General features: G+C 32.3%; 1 protein-coding gene and 1 non-coding gene across 2 annotated transcripts in view; both read left to right on the top strand.

The window, feature by feature from the left end:
• The window catches only part of LOC106105491 (glutaredoxin domain-containing cysteine-rich protein CG31559-like), a 54,229-nt gene extending 45,863 nt beyond the window's left edge, over window positions 1-8,366 (top strand). The window contains exons 4-5 of the mRNA XM_013285837.1: window positions 5,159-5,224; window positions 6,736-8,366. Of these exons, the coding sequence (XP_013141291.1) occupies window positions 5,159-5,224; window positions 6,736-6,912 (243 nt within the window). The 3' untranslated portion in view covers window positions 6,913-8,366. The remainder of the gene's footprint in view (window positions 1-5,158; window positions 5,225-6,735) is intronic.
• A 5,301-nt stretch (window positions 8,367-13,667) lies between these two features.
• Window positions 13,668-13,749, top strand: Trnal-aag. The gene has a single exon. It is a non-coding gene; the product is annotated as a tRNA-Leu (tRNA).
• The last annotated feature ends 777 nt before the right edge of the window (window positions 13,750-14,526 follow it).

The following is a 14,526-nucleotide window of genomic DNA, read 5'->3' as shown; positions in this document are numbered from 1 at the left end:
ATATTCATCGATATGTTACCTGGAAATCGTGAAATCCATTCGTTTGTAGTTTATCTTGAAAAATGATCATTTATTTATTTATGATAAAACTACTGACTGTCACCTACGTCTGTGCCAAGTTTTCATCGAGATCCGTTCGGCCATTTGGGATGCAGACCCTGACAAACATCCATGCATCCATCTAAGTTGTCGCATTTATAATATTAGTAAGACTTTATTTTCTCTTCACATTCATTTATACCCCTTTACTGTGATGTGTGACTTTCTTTATAGTTTTCTTTATCATTGAATTATATACTTTTATAACTATAAATAAAAACCTGTCATTGGCCTTACTATACATAATACTCAACGTTTAAGTGTTTTATATATGTACGCTGTTGGTTTTTTTTTTAAATAAATAAATAAATAAATAAATAAAAAATATTAGTCGCTCGCAATTATTAGTCGCTCGTAGAGATGGTTTGCCGATTACTCCTACTGATATTGTGTTTCAAACTCATCCGCTTTGATCCGTCAGTCAACGCATAACCATCGGCAAGGCTTTTGAGCGCGTGTAATACGTACTATCGAAAACTGACGACATTGCAACTACCAAAATAGCATCACCTTGACAAATTTTGGAAAAGGCATGTCACTTTGTAAATGAATTAGTACGATATGCAGTTCGTCGAGTCTTCAATTTTATAGGATATTTTTAAAATGATGGTTTGAACGATTTATCGGTAACATACACTAATTGCTTCCATCCATTATAAATTGAGTATGTAACATACATTTTAGTATCGATAACGTATATCTAAACGTTTACTCATATTAAAAGCGCCAATTTGCGATAATTAACAAATTTGCGGTATAAAATTAACTTGTTTATTGGTTATACAAAATAATTATCATAATGAACACGGTGAAGGTAATTTTTTTAATGATGTAGTTGATAATGATTACAATAATAAAAGAACCCTAACTGCACTCATTGTCATTTTAGTTATTAGATTGCTTAACTACATGCTTAGTGGCGAAGCGCGAGGTGGCGTAGCGTGGAGTTAGAGCTTTGGTGGCTCAGTGGTTTAAGCACTTTACTTGTAATCTACAGGTCTTGGGTTCGAATCCCGCCATGTACCAATGTGATTTTCGATTTTTTTTTTGGACATAATTTGCCCGACGTTCTTACAGTGATGGAAAACATCGTGATGAAACCTGCACATATCGGCAAAGAAATTCTAAGATATCTGTGAAGTAAACCCGCAGTTGGCCAGCGTGGTTGACTAAGGCCTAGTCACCCTAACTTTGGATAGGCTCCGAGCCCCTCAGTGGGACGTATAGTGAGCTGGTGATGATGATTCACTTCGTGAAATTTTTTCTACACTATGGGGCTCAAAAACAATTTACTCTGAATACATCATTTAACTAGATCATATTTAATACCAACATTAAAATAAAATTACGAGATTTCCGATTCAGATTTCTCTTCCAATACAATTCTGCAAAGATTTTGTAAAGAACACAACGTTTTATCAAATCAAGTTAGAATTTCAACTGATTTTACAACGTAATTCAACCTCGAGCGTTAGCTACTAATTCAACAGTTTTCTATTACACGGAGAGGTAATTGGACTTCCACTGTATTTACCTTAGCTTCGATTGAATGACTCCCCCACTAACAATGTTTAATGGACCAGTTAGAATGGTAGGTGAAATTAATTATTAAATCATATTACCTTGAACTGTGGTCCAAGTAAAATGAAGTACAATTGAATTGAAATAGTCTAAACATTAATGAAACAATATCAGCCCAAAACAACACAAATTCGCAGAGTCCTTTAGGAAAAATTGCCTTGTTCATTGCAATTAGACAAGCTCCGCCTCCTACAAACAACTAATTGGAAAGCAGTAAGTCCATACGAAGGGATTATAATAAAAAGAATCTATCCGTGTATTACCAATCGAAATTTTTTCGTACAGACATATCTAAAAGTGTTGTATTGGTATTTCTTCCAAGTCTGGTTTTAAAATGTTCAAATATTTGTAGCTTCTAAGGTACAACACCGACATTTACTGGAACCTACCTTAGTAAGGGGTGTCTTAGCATTAGTTTAAAATGATATGACAATAGTTTTGACAACCCTAACGTAGCACGCTTACGTAGATGCACGTGCTGGGGCAACGACCTTGACCGACTCCCGGCTCCCGTGCGTTCCCCTTGATCGATACAGCAGCCCCCGTACATTGTGTTCACATTGTATACTCAATATATTAAATACTGACCGCGTACGTGTCTACGCCGCTTTCTAATGACTATTAGCCAGTTGTCTCTTACAACAATTTCTTAGTTAAGTTCCTAGACGGCATTTTCTCATTGCTTGGGCAATGGTTTGATTAAACTTTAAAAAATGTACAATTTAACTTTAGTAGCAAAGAGCTACGTTACAATTAAATAAAACAATTAATTGTATATTTTTCTAAAACGTACTAAAAACTTTGTCTCGTGTGTTCAAGATTGCAGTAATATTTTTAAATTAATATATTATACTAATCACGTTAAGTAAATAAGTTTAAAAATTGTAGTAGACGAGTGATTCATCAGTGTTTAATTATTTATTCGGGATTAAAGGGATGAAAGCCCTTATACAAAATTACAAAATATTTCTAAATCCATTTTTAAACCAGCCTTAATAAGTGCGTAAATAAATATAAACTATGTAAGAGCACACTTTTTTTTGGACTCAACATTAAATTATCGAACAACTTAGTCTCGCTTTGATTCATATGAGCTTATATGGAGGTGCGCAACTAATCGATTTTTAGTTTTACAACTAAACAGTTGAATTGATTGCGAAATAATCGACAGTCGATTGACAACTGTTGTGCGATAGTGTAGTCAAAGTTATGTGCCCGCTTTAAGAGATTATTTTCATAATTTCCTCTCGTAAGTCCAATGATATGCCAAAAAGCAAACAAACTCTCGTATGTTATTCTTTGCGGACACAATATGGGTAGTTTAGTAATAACTGTGTTTGTTTCTCGTTACCTTCGTGTTTTCCGTCGGCCACAATGTTTGTTTTAAAGTTACGAGCTACGTGTTTTAAATTCGCCAGTTTATGTTTCATATGGAACTAATTCTATGTACAATTTAGGACAAAAAAAAGTGTTTAAACATACCATTTCCCTGTAAGTCGAGATTACTGAATTTTTTACGTTATATTTTTATGAAGATACAACATATATTAAAGAAACTTTGAGGGAAAAAATAATTTTATGCTGATGTGTGTGATTACACAAAAGCAAACGAATTCATGTCAGTGACACTTGCCAGATAAATATTTCGTTATGAGCCTTCGCGCTTATTAAAGTGACTGGCCACCAAAGGTCATTTGTAATTGGTTACATGATGCGTTAAATAACATTGCAACATATCAAGTGTATAATATTCCATTAAATATACAATTATTTTATTACATGCTTCATAACGCCATAATATCTAATTTCAAATAAATATTATAATATATCGTGATAACTATTTTTGCAAACGAGTGTACAAATATTTTACTTTAACCAACTTTTATTTGTTCAACTAACTCGTTGTGTCGACAGACTTTTAGGCTTATTTGCGAATCTAAAACCTGCCATAACATTTCTGATTCCGTTATCTTTTTACTTTGACATCCTTTGAAAGTAGTTAATCTTAATTTTTCGCATATTACATTCGCTAAGTTCTGTTATACGTCTGGTTGTTGATTTTCAGTTATTTTTTAAATTAGTGGGTTTTTCTACTTAAGTGTCATTGAACTAAAATATCTTTATGTTTAAATAGCGGTTCAGTATGGTAATGTCGAATTGTCACCTAAACAGGATGTTTATTAAAGAATTTTTTGCTGAATTAGACGATGGTATTAATGAATGGATAAAAAAAGCAATTCTCTCCTTTAAGTATTTCTATCAGCACTGTGCATTAATGCTCAAATTAAATTAAATATTGAAGCTACAATTATTTGGATAGGCTAAAAATGTATAAGCATGTTGGAAACTTCGATCACCAATAATTTTCTAGAAAGAACACTATTGTATTTTAAAAAATCATAAATGTAAAACAGAATAGTATTTTCAATTCTTAAGTTTACTAAAATATTCAATATTTAAGTTTACCGACAGAGATATTCCATGCACTAAAGATAAATTAAATCACTTGAAAATGCAAAAAGATTGCTACAATATGAAGTCATCAATTGTTCTATTCAAACAATTCTAATAATTAATGTTTGCGAAGGATTTCCCAATTGATAATCAACCCAACTGTACAGAGTATTGAGTTCAAAATGATAAATAACTTAGAAAAAGCAAATCTCAAACAAGTGCATCGCATATTGACCCAGATGAATTGAAACTTGGAGTCAGACGAAACAGATTAATTATTACACTAAATTGCACTCTAAAGCGACCTTATAAGTTTCAAATTGTTTTATAGTCCCTGGCAATTTTCCGAGAATATTGTCTCTCGTGTTCTCATAACGAACTTTAAAGAAAGCAGGTAAAAGTTTGCAGTTAACGTCAAACGTATTGATAAGTTGCAGTCTTAAGATCAACTATCTTCGCAACTCGACTTGAGTTTAACCTAGACTTTTTTCACCTCACTATAATTGGTTTAAAAAAGTATTTGACTATATTATCTATAGTATATTATTGACACTAGACAACTTAGCACGAATGGGCCGGCACGCCCGGTGTAATACCACGACCACATAGAAGACAGGCGTGAAATGGAAACAATTCCGTGTTTCGTCTGATGAGTGTGGTGCCGGAGGCCTAATTTAAGTCCCTTTCTCTTTACCACCCTTTTCTTATAAAAAGAGGTTGGGAAGAGGAAGAGGATTTGACAGTGGAGGAGATGCATAAGAAGGGGAAATATCCTCTTTATGTGCGTCTCCTCCTCCGCCTAATAAGGGTAGGCAACGCATCTGCAATTGCGGATGTCTATGGGCAGCGGTCACTTCGCCATTTTGGCGATTTCAGGTGGCCGTTTGCTCGTTTGCCACCTTATGTTATAAAAAAAAACTCTGTTCCACGTACCAATTTATGTTTCCAGTACTGTAGTGTAGTTACTTAGAACTTTATCGACATTAAAATTATCTTCAATAACGCATAATTTTATCTATTTCAGGACGCAGATACTGTTGAAAAGTTAAATGAATGCGGTGAGCTGAGAAAAATGCTGAAGCCTTATAAGGTAACGTTAAACCTTTCTTTTTATAATTTGCGTCGCAAAAAAGTCAGTTACAAACGCTTAGTTCCGACAGAGCGTGTGTCACTGGCTTTACAAATTTTCATTGGCAGTAAGGCCTAAGCAGCTCGATTTATTTGTCGACAAATACCAAAGTTACACAAATGTTATAAAAATGTTCGTGAGTAATAAGGATTAGCAGTCGTTTATGTGCTGCTCACAAAACTGAGTATTCGTCAAAGATTTTCTCCAATATTAAAAAGATATCGTATTCGCAAACAATGTACTCGATATCTATTAAGGCGAGCGCACATGAGCCCAACCTTGTTCAAACAACTTGTGCTAACAAATGATGTAATTTTGATGGATCGAGTGAAACTTATACAATAATTACGTAAAAACCACGCAATTTGGATAATTTGTACGTGCAATGTTCGTTGCTGAAATTTATTATCTTATTAAACTTGAAATTTCATATCACTTTTATTTATCTTTCACATTTAATTAGCAGAATATAAATCATTTTAAATTAAATTACAAGTTTTCTTACTATCTTTGAAAACTTAGACGTTACTTAAAGAATTGGGTTTCCATATTGAAAAATATTATTTGAGTAATTAGAGCGTAATTCTAGTAACACGAAAAAAAGTAAATGACGAAAGGTTTCAAAGAAAACTGACAGATAATTTAAGTAAGACACCTGAAATGGGTAATTAGCCCCGAGACTTGAGATAGAAAGCTTTAAGCGCCTACAAGAAAAATGAAACTTTTCATTATGACAAAAAATTTGCTAATTTTATTTTTAGGCACAATTTTAACAAGTTACAACCTTATTTGTTAATACCGTAATTATTTAATGAAAATTATTTAAAACAGTAATGGCATTAAACGTAAAAGACAATACGATTTACATTTTGAAATTGCAAGACAGTTTCTTTTCGGTAAAACATTTTCAATGGACTTGAAAATATTTGACTGAAAATTCTAAAGCTCTTACAAAGTTTCAGCAAAAAGTTTGGTCTTTTGTTCTATTGATACTGAGCTTGGAAGTCGTAGACTGCTACAACGTCCCATATAACATTAAGCCCCGACAGGCTTTAAACTTGTAAAGGTTTTCTCTTTTACTTTTCCTACGATTTATTTCCATTTTATCTTTTGATATTTATTACTTTTCAATATTCCTAAATAACCTGTAAAGATAGTTTTTAGTATTATTTGATCTAGCTCTTGTTTAAATTAATTTAACTCCTACTTTAGTAGGAAGATGAAAAAAAATTGTCTCATTGAGTTTTTAATAACTTCTTGAATTAGAAGTCTTGATGGCGAAACACTAATTTTTAGTCTGCTTTTGGTACTAGTTTCTTGTTTAAATGGCACTGGAATTCATTTGTTTTCGTCACGTAGTTGATGCCTAATCATTATTTAATTAAAAGACAAAAGTACTTACTCAAGATCACAGAAGATTTGTTTGTACCAGACTTTATTGTGTTGTAAATTGATTTCTCGTGTATTTTCAGAGTCCAGACGCGTGCAACACATGCCAGATGTGCGGAGGGTTCCGTCTGCTGCCATGCCGCATCTGCAACGGCTCTAAAAAGAGTCTCCATCGTAACCATTTCACTGCTGAATTCGTGGCCCTTAAGTGTATGAACTGCGACGAAGTCGGTCTCGTCAGATGTGAAGCTTGCTCTTGATTTAATCCTTACAGTAAATGCGTTTCTTGTAATATGCTATCCCTGTCACTCTTTGTGAGAAACAGAGATAGCATGGTCGTATACATGTCACGCATTTAGATTCATGGGCAATGTAAATTCATTTATTTTGTATGAAATTGTTAGCGCTCTCAGTCTCTCTCTATCAGTAGGATGGTTGAACTCTTCGCGTCAATGAAGAAACAGATCTACCGTAATTTTATTATAGTCTAAACAATCTACTAGACCGGTCATACTTGAATTAAATTCATCTATTAATCAGACCTGTCACACTTTAAATTATCTCTTCAATGGTTCGAAAACTGACGAGTCTGTTTGATAAAGATGATTTGAGATGAAAGATGTTTTGAGATGTATGAAAGGACGTAAAGGGTTAACGGACTTGAGAGCTTCCTTTTTCATGTTTAAATAAAATACTGTGTTTATTATTTTTGGGCATTTTAAAGTTCTATTCTTTCAAGCACTCATATTTACGTATTATTAATGTATCTAGATAATTAAGCATTAAGCTGGTACTAATAAAAACCTAGTATGCCATAATTTAGATGCAATATATTTTATACTTTTATAATATGTTTAGTTCTTTAATTCGATTCTTAAAGATACTATTTGGTTTATAATCTATGCTACAGTCATTCTTAGTATAAATTTAATTTAATTTAAACTTCAAAGTTTATTCACAGCAGTAACAATGTAGTCTTGGCTTTATGCGCGGTTTACACTTGACCAGTACAGTTGGTGAGTAGCGCTCTGACTGGACCGTCAATTAACTGGCAGAGTGTGAACGCTAACAGGTGCCAATGAATGTTACTTGCCGCAACTGTCTAACTATACTGGCCAAGTGAGAACCGGGCAGACAAGTGATACATGACAAATGTATACAAATGACTACATGACAAATGTATACTTTTTAGTGCGGTAGTTCTTTCGCATATTTCATGAACATCCCAGAAATAAGTCTTATTAAAGCCTGAAAACTGAATACCTTACATATAAGCCTTTAAGGATAACGAAAAACGTTATTAAGTGTGTTTTTATAAATCGCTCACAAACAAATGGTTCTACTTATATTGCTTAAGGAAGAATTTATATGTACACAAGTTAGGTTTACAAAGTAGTTACTTAGTAAAGTTTTATAAAAATGTTTGATATTAAATTTTGTCTAAATCGGATTACTGTTTATTACCAATATAATGAAATATGAATAATTTTCAAAAGTTGATTTTGTAGTTTATTTTTTATTTTTGTAAAACATTCGTAAATTGGTTGTCATAGTAATGTGATAGTTATGTATTGAAAATAAAATTAGAAATGACATTATAATAAAATGGTAGATTTAAGTTTTTATAACTTTGTACTTAAACCTATACGTTCCAATGTTTTCTAATTTTTTATCAACTAAGATTTTTTTGTACATATGGTTATTAAATAAAATTCCAAATAATAATTATGTATTTATTTTTCTCCATAAAATGACAAACATTCATATTTATTAACAGATCAATAAAAATAAAAGGCACGAAAACCCTCACTTTTGATTAAAAAAAAAAATCTACTTAAGACTCAAAGACCGTCTGCGAAGTTTCTTCGATTGGTAAAAGTTGCAATTATGAAAATAGTTACTGAAGCGATAAAAAGCGTGGACCCTGTTTATTGCGTTAGTCAAATTACAAAAAAACTAATTCACTTAGAAATTGCAGAAAAGGTATTTATAAATTAGTGACTAAATATTTTAACATTAAACTTAGCTAATTTGTTGAAAGCTAAAATAACTTATAGTGATATAAACAAAGTTCCAGTGGCGCCCCTTGCTACACAACGCCCAGGGCGATCGCACATTCACTCTCTTCCTACAGTACTGTGTGTGATGAACAATCCGAGTACGGTCCTAAGAACATATCAAGACAGTTTCTTATTAAGACCATAAACAATGGAATTGTGATGTAAAGCTTTGTTGCCTTGATCAAGGTAATATACAATACACACCTTTCCTGTGTTATGAAGGTTGCGACGTTAGTGTTGTTCCATTTAACATATCGATAACTAGTAAATTAATAGTTTAAAGTAAATTCTTTTAGCTAGGTGCTATTTACAATAAACCTACTATCAATATTTTCAATTCGGATTAAACATTGAACGAGAAAAATGTAATAAAGCAAAGTGACACCGCAGCAGACTACTATAACAGTATCAACAATAGGTTTGAAATAGTAAATACATTTAGGGGAAGCTATCATAAAACGTGTCATGTCTTTGATTAAACAAAGAATGTCACATAAAAATGTCGAAAACGGAGATTACACGCCTCTTGTGTGTAGCAATATTTTAGAAGTAACAATTATTACAAAAAATAGTAAAATCCTAATATATCGACAAACAATTACCCAGCCCTATCTATTGTCGGTGTGTGCGACCGGAAGCGTCGTATCCTTTCCGAGCGTCTGTCTGATTCTGAAGGCACATCCGTTATTGTTTGTTGGAATTGTGATGAGTTTCTGGAACGGATATGTGAAATAATTGCACCAGTAAATAATATAGTTGATTTAATTATTACAAACATTAGTGAGAAATGTGCTTGACAGATTTAATTGGTTTATTAACTTTACTGGTAGAGTGTACCAGTATGAAGAGATCGATGGCTTGTGTCAAAAGCGATACAATTATGAAAGCCCTATAAGATATATACTATGATCTTAAGGTCGAAAAGCCGATGTCCTAATATCACATAGAGTAGAATAATAACAGAGAGTTCATTTAGTTTTTAATAAATTACAAATAACTAACAATTTGTATCACTAATATTACAAGGTGTATTTTTATTTCCGAAGAACTCGCACTAATCTATATTTCTTTGTTTTCTCCTGCTACGTGTTTAATACACTGTTATATTTGCTGTATTGTAATGAAGAATACTTTATTACAAGCAACATCTAAGACGAATTTAGTATGCATTAAGTACAACTCAATCTTTGTTACTTAATCTCTTGGGTAAATGTTACAATGCAGTGTCTATTACTTTTGTATCTTTGAAGAATGCAAATAATCATTTCCTTGAACCGAATAGAATTCCAGTTAACGTAATAAAATAGTTTTAAATTTAAAAAAAGTGTAATTGATATGTTATTATTTAGTTTTGTATCAGGTTTATTTATTATTTAGACTAAAAACTTAAAAGAAGTTACCAAAACGGAAGGTAATATAAAACATTTTTACGCGACATCGAGCTCTTGAATTTGTCTAATAAAAAAATATCGACAGAAACCTTCGAAGTTGGTATAACGTAAAATGAAATATACGAGCACATAAGGGATATTGGTTGTGTTGCTACGTGAAATATCAAGTTCGTAGCGATCGTAGAAGTTCAGGGAAATGATCTCGTTTCGTAGCACTTTAATACAAGCACAAAATGCACACATACACACGCTGCACCCCAGCCAGACAGTACGGAGAGCTCGAAGACAGAGAAAGATAGACAAAGACTGTGTGCTAGAAAGAGATAAAATACTGGTATTGACCTTGCGTGAAATGACGTCATCCGCGACCTAGCTGCAGCTTTTTAATGTGGGCGTGAACCAGACCCTGAAAAATGTCTATGTGTGCTACCATTCGCCTTCAAATGTTTGCGCACACTATGATACTTTTTATCTGTGTGTTTTCTTTGTGTAAAACAATCATTCGTATGGTATAAGATTGCGTGCAACAGGCGACTGCGTCTGTGTAGTGACATTGATTTCTACTTTGCCTATGAAAGCAACAGCCTGTTGCTTTTTACTTTTTTTCTCATCAAAACAGCTTAAGAATATTTTATGTCCATGTTTTACAAAGAAAATGAAAAGATACAAGTTACAGCACAAAATAACTGCATTACAAGTTAAACGATTATGTTCAGAGCGAGCGCACACCTTTGACCAAACTATCGCACAATTGTTGTGCGATAGTTTGGTCAAAGGTGTGTCGATTGTTTCGCAGCCAATTCAATGGTTTAGTTATCATATAAACTCATAAGTATCGAATTAAGACTAAACAGTTGTGCGATAGTTTGGTCAAAGGTGTGTGCACGGTTTTATAATACCTATATAATTACGATTAAGCTAAAATTATAAAATGTCTCACGAAAGTTTAAATAATTTAATCTCCTAACATTTTGAAATTAAAATAAATTCACATAAACCTCGCTAATGACACACACATGTTTGTTACGTAAAATATAACTAAAGTCGTATAGTACTTACATGTCTAAAACAAAGGTTTTAACTTAGTTGTGCTAAATGCTTTCAGTTTCCGTCTGAGCCTTGTTCACACACATTAGCGCCCAGACAAGTGCTAAACGCTAAGCTTTTTCCGTTTCCGTTAGCAAATAAGTTGGAGGATGTGTATTTCCTTTCTCAACTATCTTTACTTAGTTAAAGTATGAATATATTTTAGTTGTAATTTGAACGACGACGGATTGTACACTTAGATGCATAAATATTTGTACATTTCCTAATCCACAGATTGTTGTATACTTTTGGATTTTAAAAACATATATGTGTGCCTGTATGCTTTCGACCATGATTACATGTTTTGACGCATAAATCATTCTAATATTTAAATTGATGGATGTTTGTTAGAGTTTGTATCCTAAACTGCTGAACGAATCTCGATGGATTTGGCTTAGATGTAGACCATAAGAACACATATGCTACTTACTTTTGTTGTTTTTTGTAATTACACGCGGATAGACGTTGACGAAAGTACATGTATATTTTCAATACTGAAGGCCTATAAGATTTATTTTGATATGTACGTATAGAAACTGCATTTGTTTTTCGTTACACGAAAGAGATGAAAGATACAAGTGTCAAAGAGCGAAAAGGAAATAGGTATAAGCTGTCATATCTGCCCGGTTTAATGAAGTGTTTCCCTAAACAAATTAGTAATTTTACTTGTAACACGAAGAAGCTTGTCTTAAAGTTTGTAAACTTTTGTAAGAGTTTTGATTAAAATGTCTACCTGAATGGAGAAATCAGAAACATTACGGAAAACCGCTACAGGCTTGTAATTGAATTTAAATAAATGACTGACGACTGCTCAATAGAGGTAGTTAGGGTTGCAAATATAAGGAAATGAAGATTTTCTTTTATAAATATTTTTAATGCAAGCAAACATGTTTACATTTTGATACTGAGCATAACTTATGTTTATTCATCATTACAAGAAACAAAAAAGCAATATGAGATTAAAATTTTCACTTCAATTTTGAATTCTTTAAAATTACTCTTTTATCAAGCAATCGTCTGATCCATGTACATGGATGTTTGTTAGAGTTCGTGGCCTTAACGGCTGAACGGATTTCGATGACATTTGGTATAAATGTAGAGGATAGTATGGAAGAACACATAGACTGGTCTTTTATTTTTTTTTAATTCCACGAGGACGGAGTCGCGGGGGAATGCTAATATATCAAAAAGAGACAATAAAATATTATGTTACTACAATGTTATTATTTTCAATGAAATTGTATAATATCTGGTACAAGGACGTCTTGACGTATCGCTGACTTTGGACTTAAGTTAAAATTCTTTGCAAAAATGAGACTTATTACAGTGTATGAGAGTACATTTTTGTTTGATATTGCGAAACTAAAGGATAAGTTCGCTCATTTAAGCCCGCGAAGGAAGTAGGGTTGTCAACTGTCTTTCGATTGTTATCGACCCTGATAATAGTAATGGTAATTCTACTTCATAGTGTTATCAATTATTAAAATAAACAATAGAAGTTCTAAAAACAACAATAGCCTGAAACTTAGAGGTACGGTCTACAAAAAACTAACTCTACGGTTTAAATCTGCTTATGAAATAATCTATGAATGTAATTATAATTATTATAATGGAGTTAAGTATGTTGCAATGTGACTTATGTCCAGATTAAATTAAATATCTAATTACTATAATTAAGAATCGGCAACCCTAATAAGGTACTGAGTGAATCGTGTAAGTAAAACATGAGACGAGTGGGTCTTTTCACCAGACCTGAGTACGCACATAATTTATTAAATATGACGTTTCATAAACCCGTTTACATATTACACCTGACACTTTTATGAAAACATACTTTATTATATTGAAAAATCAACAAACAATATTACATTTTTATTTAAAGAAAAAGTTATATTTTGCCGTGACTTCACTTGCGTTTGTTCCTTTTTTCGCGATGATATTTTTTTAAAACATAAAATCGTCGCCCTGTATAATTACAAACAGCTGTTTTTTTAGAAAAAAACTAACTATCTTAGTGTTTTTTTCAGTTTTTATAATATTAAATTTAGTTACGTATATTCTATTAAAATACAAGTGATGACAATGTATTAATAACTATATGTTAAGTACCTGTACACATTTCGACTGTAGTATGCACTTTTTAGGTATTGTCATAATTATTATACATAATATTATTGACGTTTAAAAACACCTTTATAAAATTATTGTATAACTTTATTCTTTCCTGCATAACAATTTATTTTATTTATGACACAATATATTTCGAAGTTACATTCGGTTTGTAAGATCACGTATTATATTGATACATGCTTTTGTTTTCTTGCATTTTCCAAATTCAAATTTAAAACAAGAAAAACAAAATAAAAAACAGAAAACGCGTTCATTGTCATGTTCAAAGCAGACTTATAATAAAATCTAATAATACATTTCTATTTACCACGTGAGTACTGAAGTATAATTTCAGATTATATGACACATGGTAGCGTGGCCGAGCGGTCTAAGGCGCTGGTTTAAGGCACCAGTCTCTTCGGAGGCGTGGGTTCGAATCCCACCGCTGCCAAGTTTTTTTTATTACTATGTTGCGAAATCATATATAATATCATATATATATCATATAATCATATATATATAATTTTTGTCATTATTATACGAGTATGTGCAAAATAGTAATCACATTTCAATAATTTTATCTAGTAGTAAGTAATAAAACAGGTTTTGTTTTTGTAATAATTGATAACATAGTGAAAACGATACGCACCGAATTTGTACTGCATTATAAAACTTATTTATAGAAGTGATAACAGCTTTTAACCGCTCTGTGTTATGTTGTTGTCTTCTACGTTTTTTTTCTATAAAATAACTATGCTAATAATTCTGATTATATGATACCGTAGTTAATCAAATTCGTTGACACGTGTTTGACCTAACTCTACTACTACGCAATAAATATGTAACGTAAATTGTAACCTAAATTGAAATTCGATTTTCCAAACATTTTAATTAACTCAATGTTTATTCCGCCTTACAATTTAGTCCATTGCGTGGGTGTTAGAAGTCAAGGCGAAATTCCATACAAATATTGGGTTAAAGTTTGTGTAACATAATAGGTTAATTGCCGTGAATTCCGACCACGTGATCGTTTTGCCAAGTAAACGGTTCTCTGGGCAAATTGGCCTCACTCTCCCCTTTTATTTTTCTAACAACCTACACTGTTCCCGCCTCATTTGACATCTAAAATAGCAGCGCGACAAACTAATCCTTCACTTTACGTAAACCTTAACTACGAGGATATAAAGTTGAAAATCGTATAAGAAAACAGTACACGTATCTTTGTCGT

This window comes from Papilio polytes, unplaced genomic scaffold (genome assembly GCF_000836215.1).
Source record: "Papilio polytes unplaced genomic scaffold, Ppol_1.0 DF822845.1, whole genome shotgun sequence".
Lineage (NCBI taxonomy): Eukaryota > Metazoa > Arthropoda > Insecta > Lepidoptera > Papilionidae > Papilio > Papilio polytes.
Note: the sequence above shows the minus strand (reverse complement) of the source record. Positions and strands in the feature narration are given on the sequence as shown.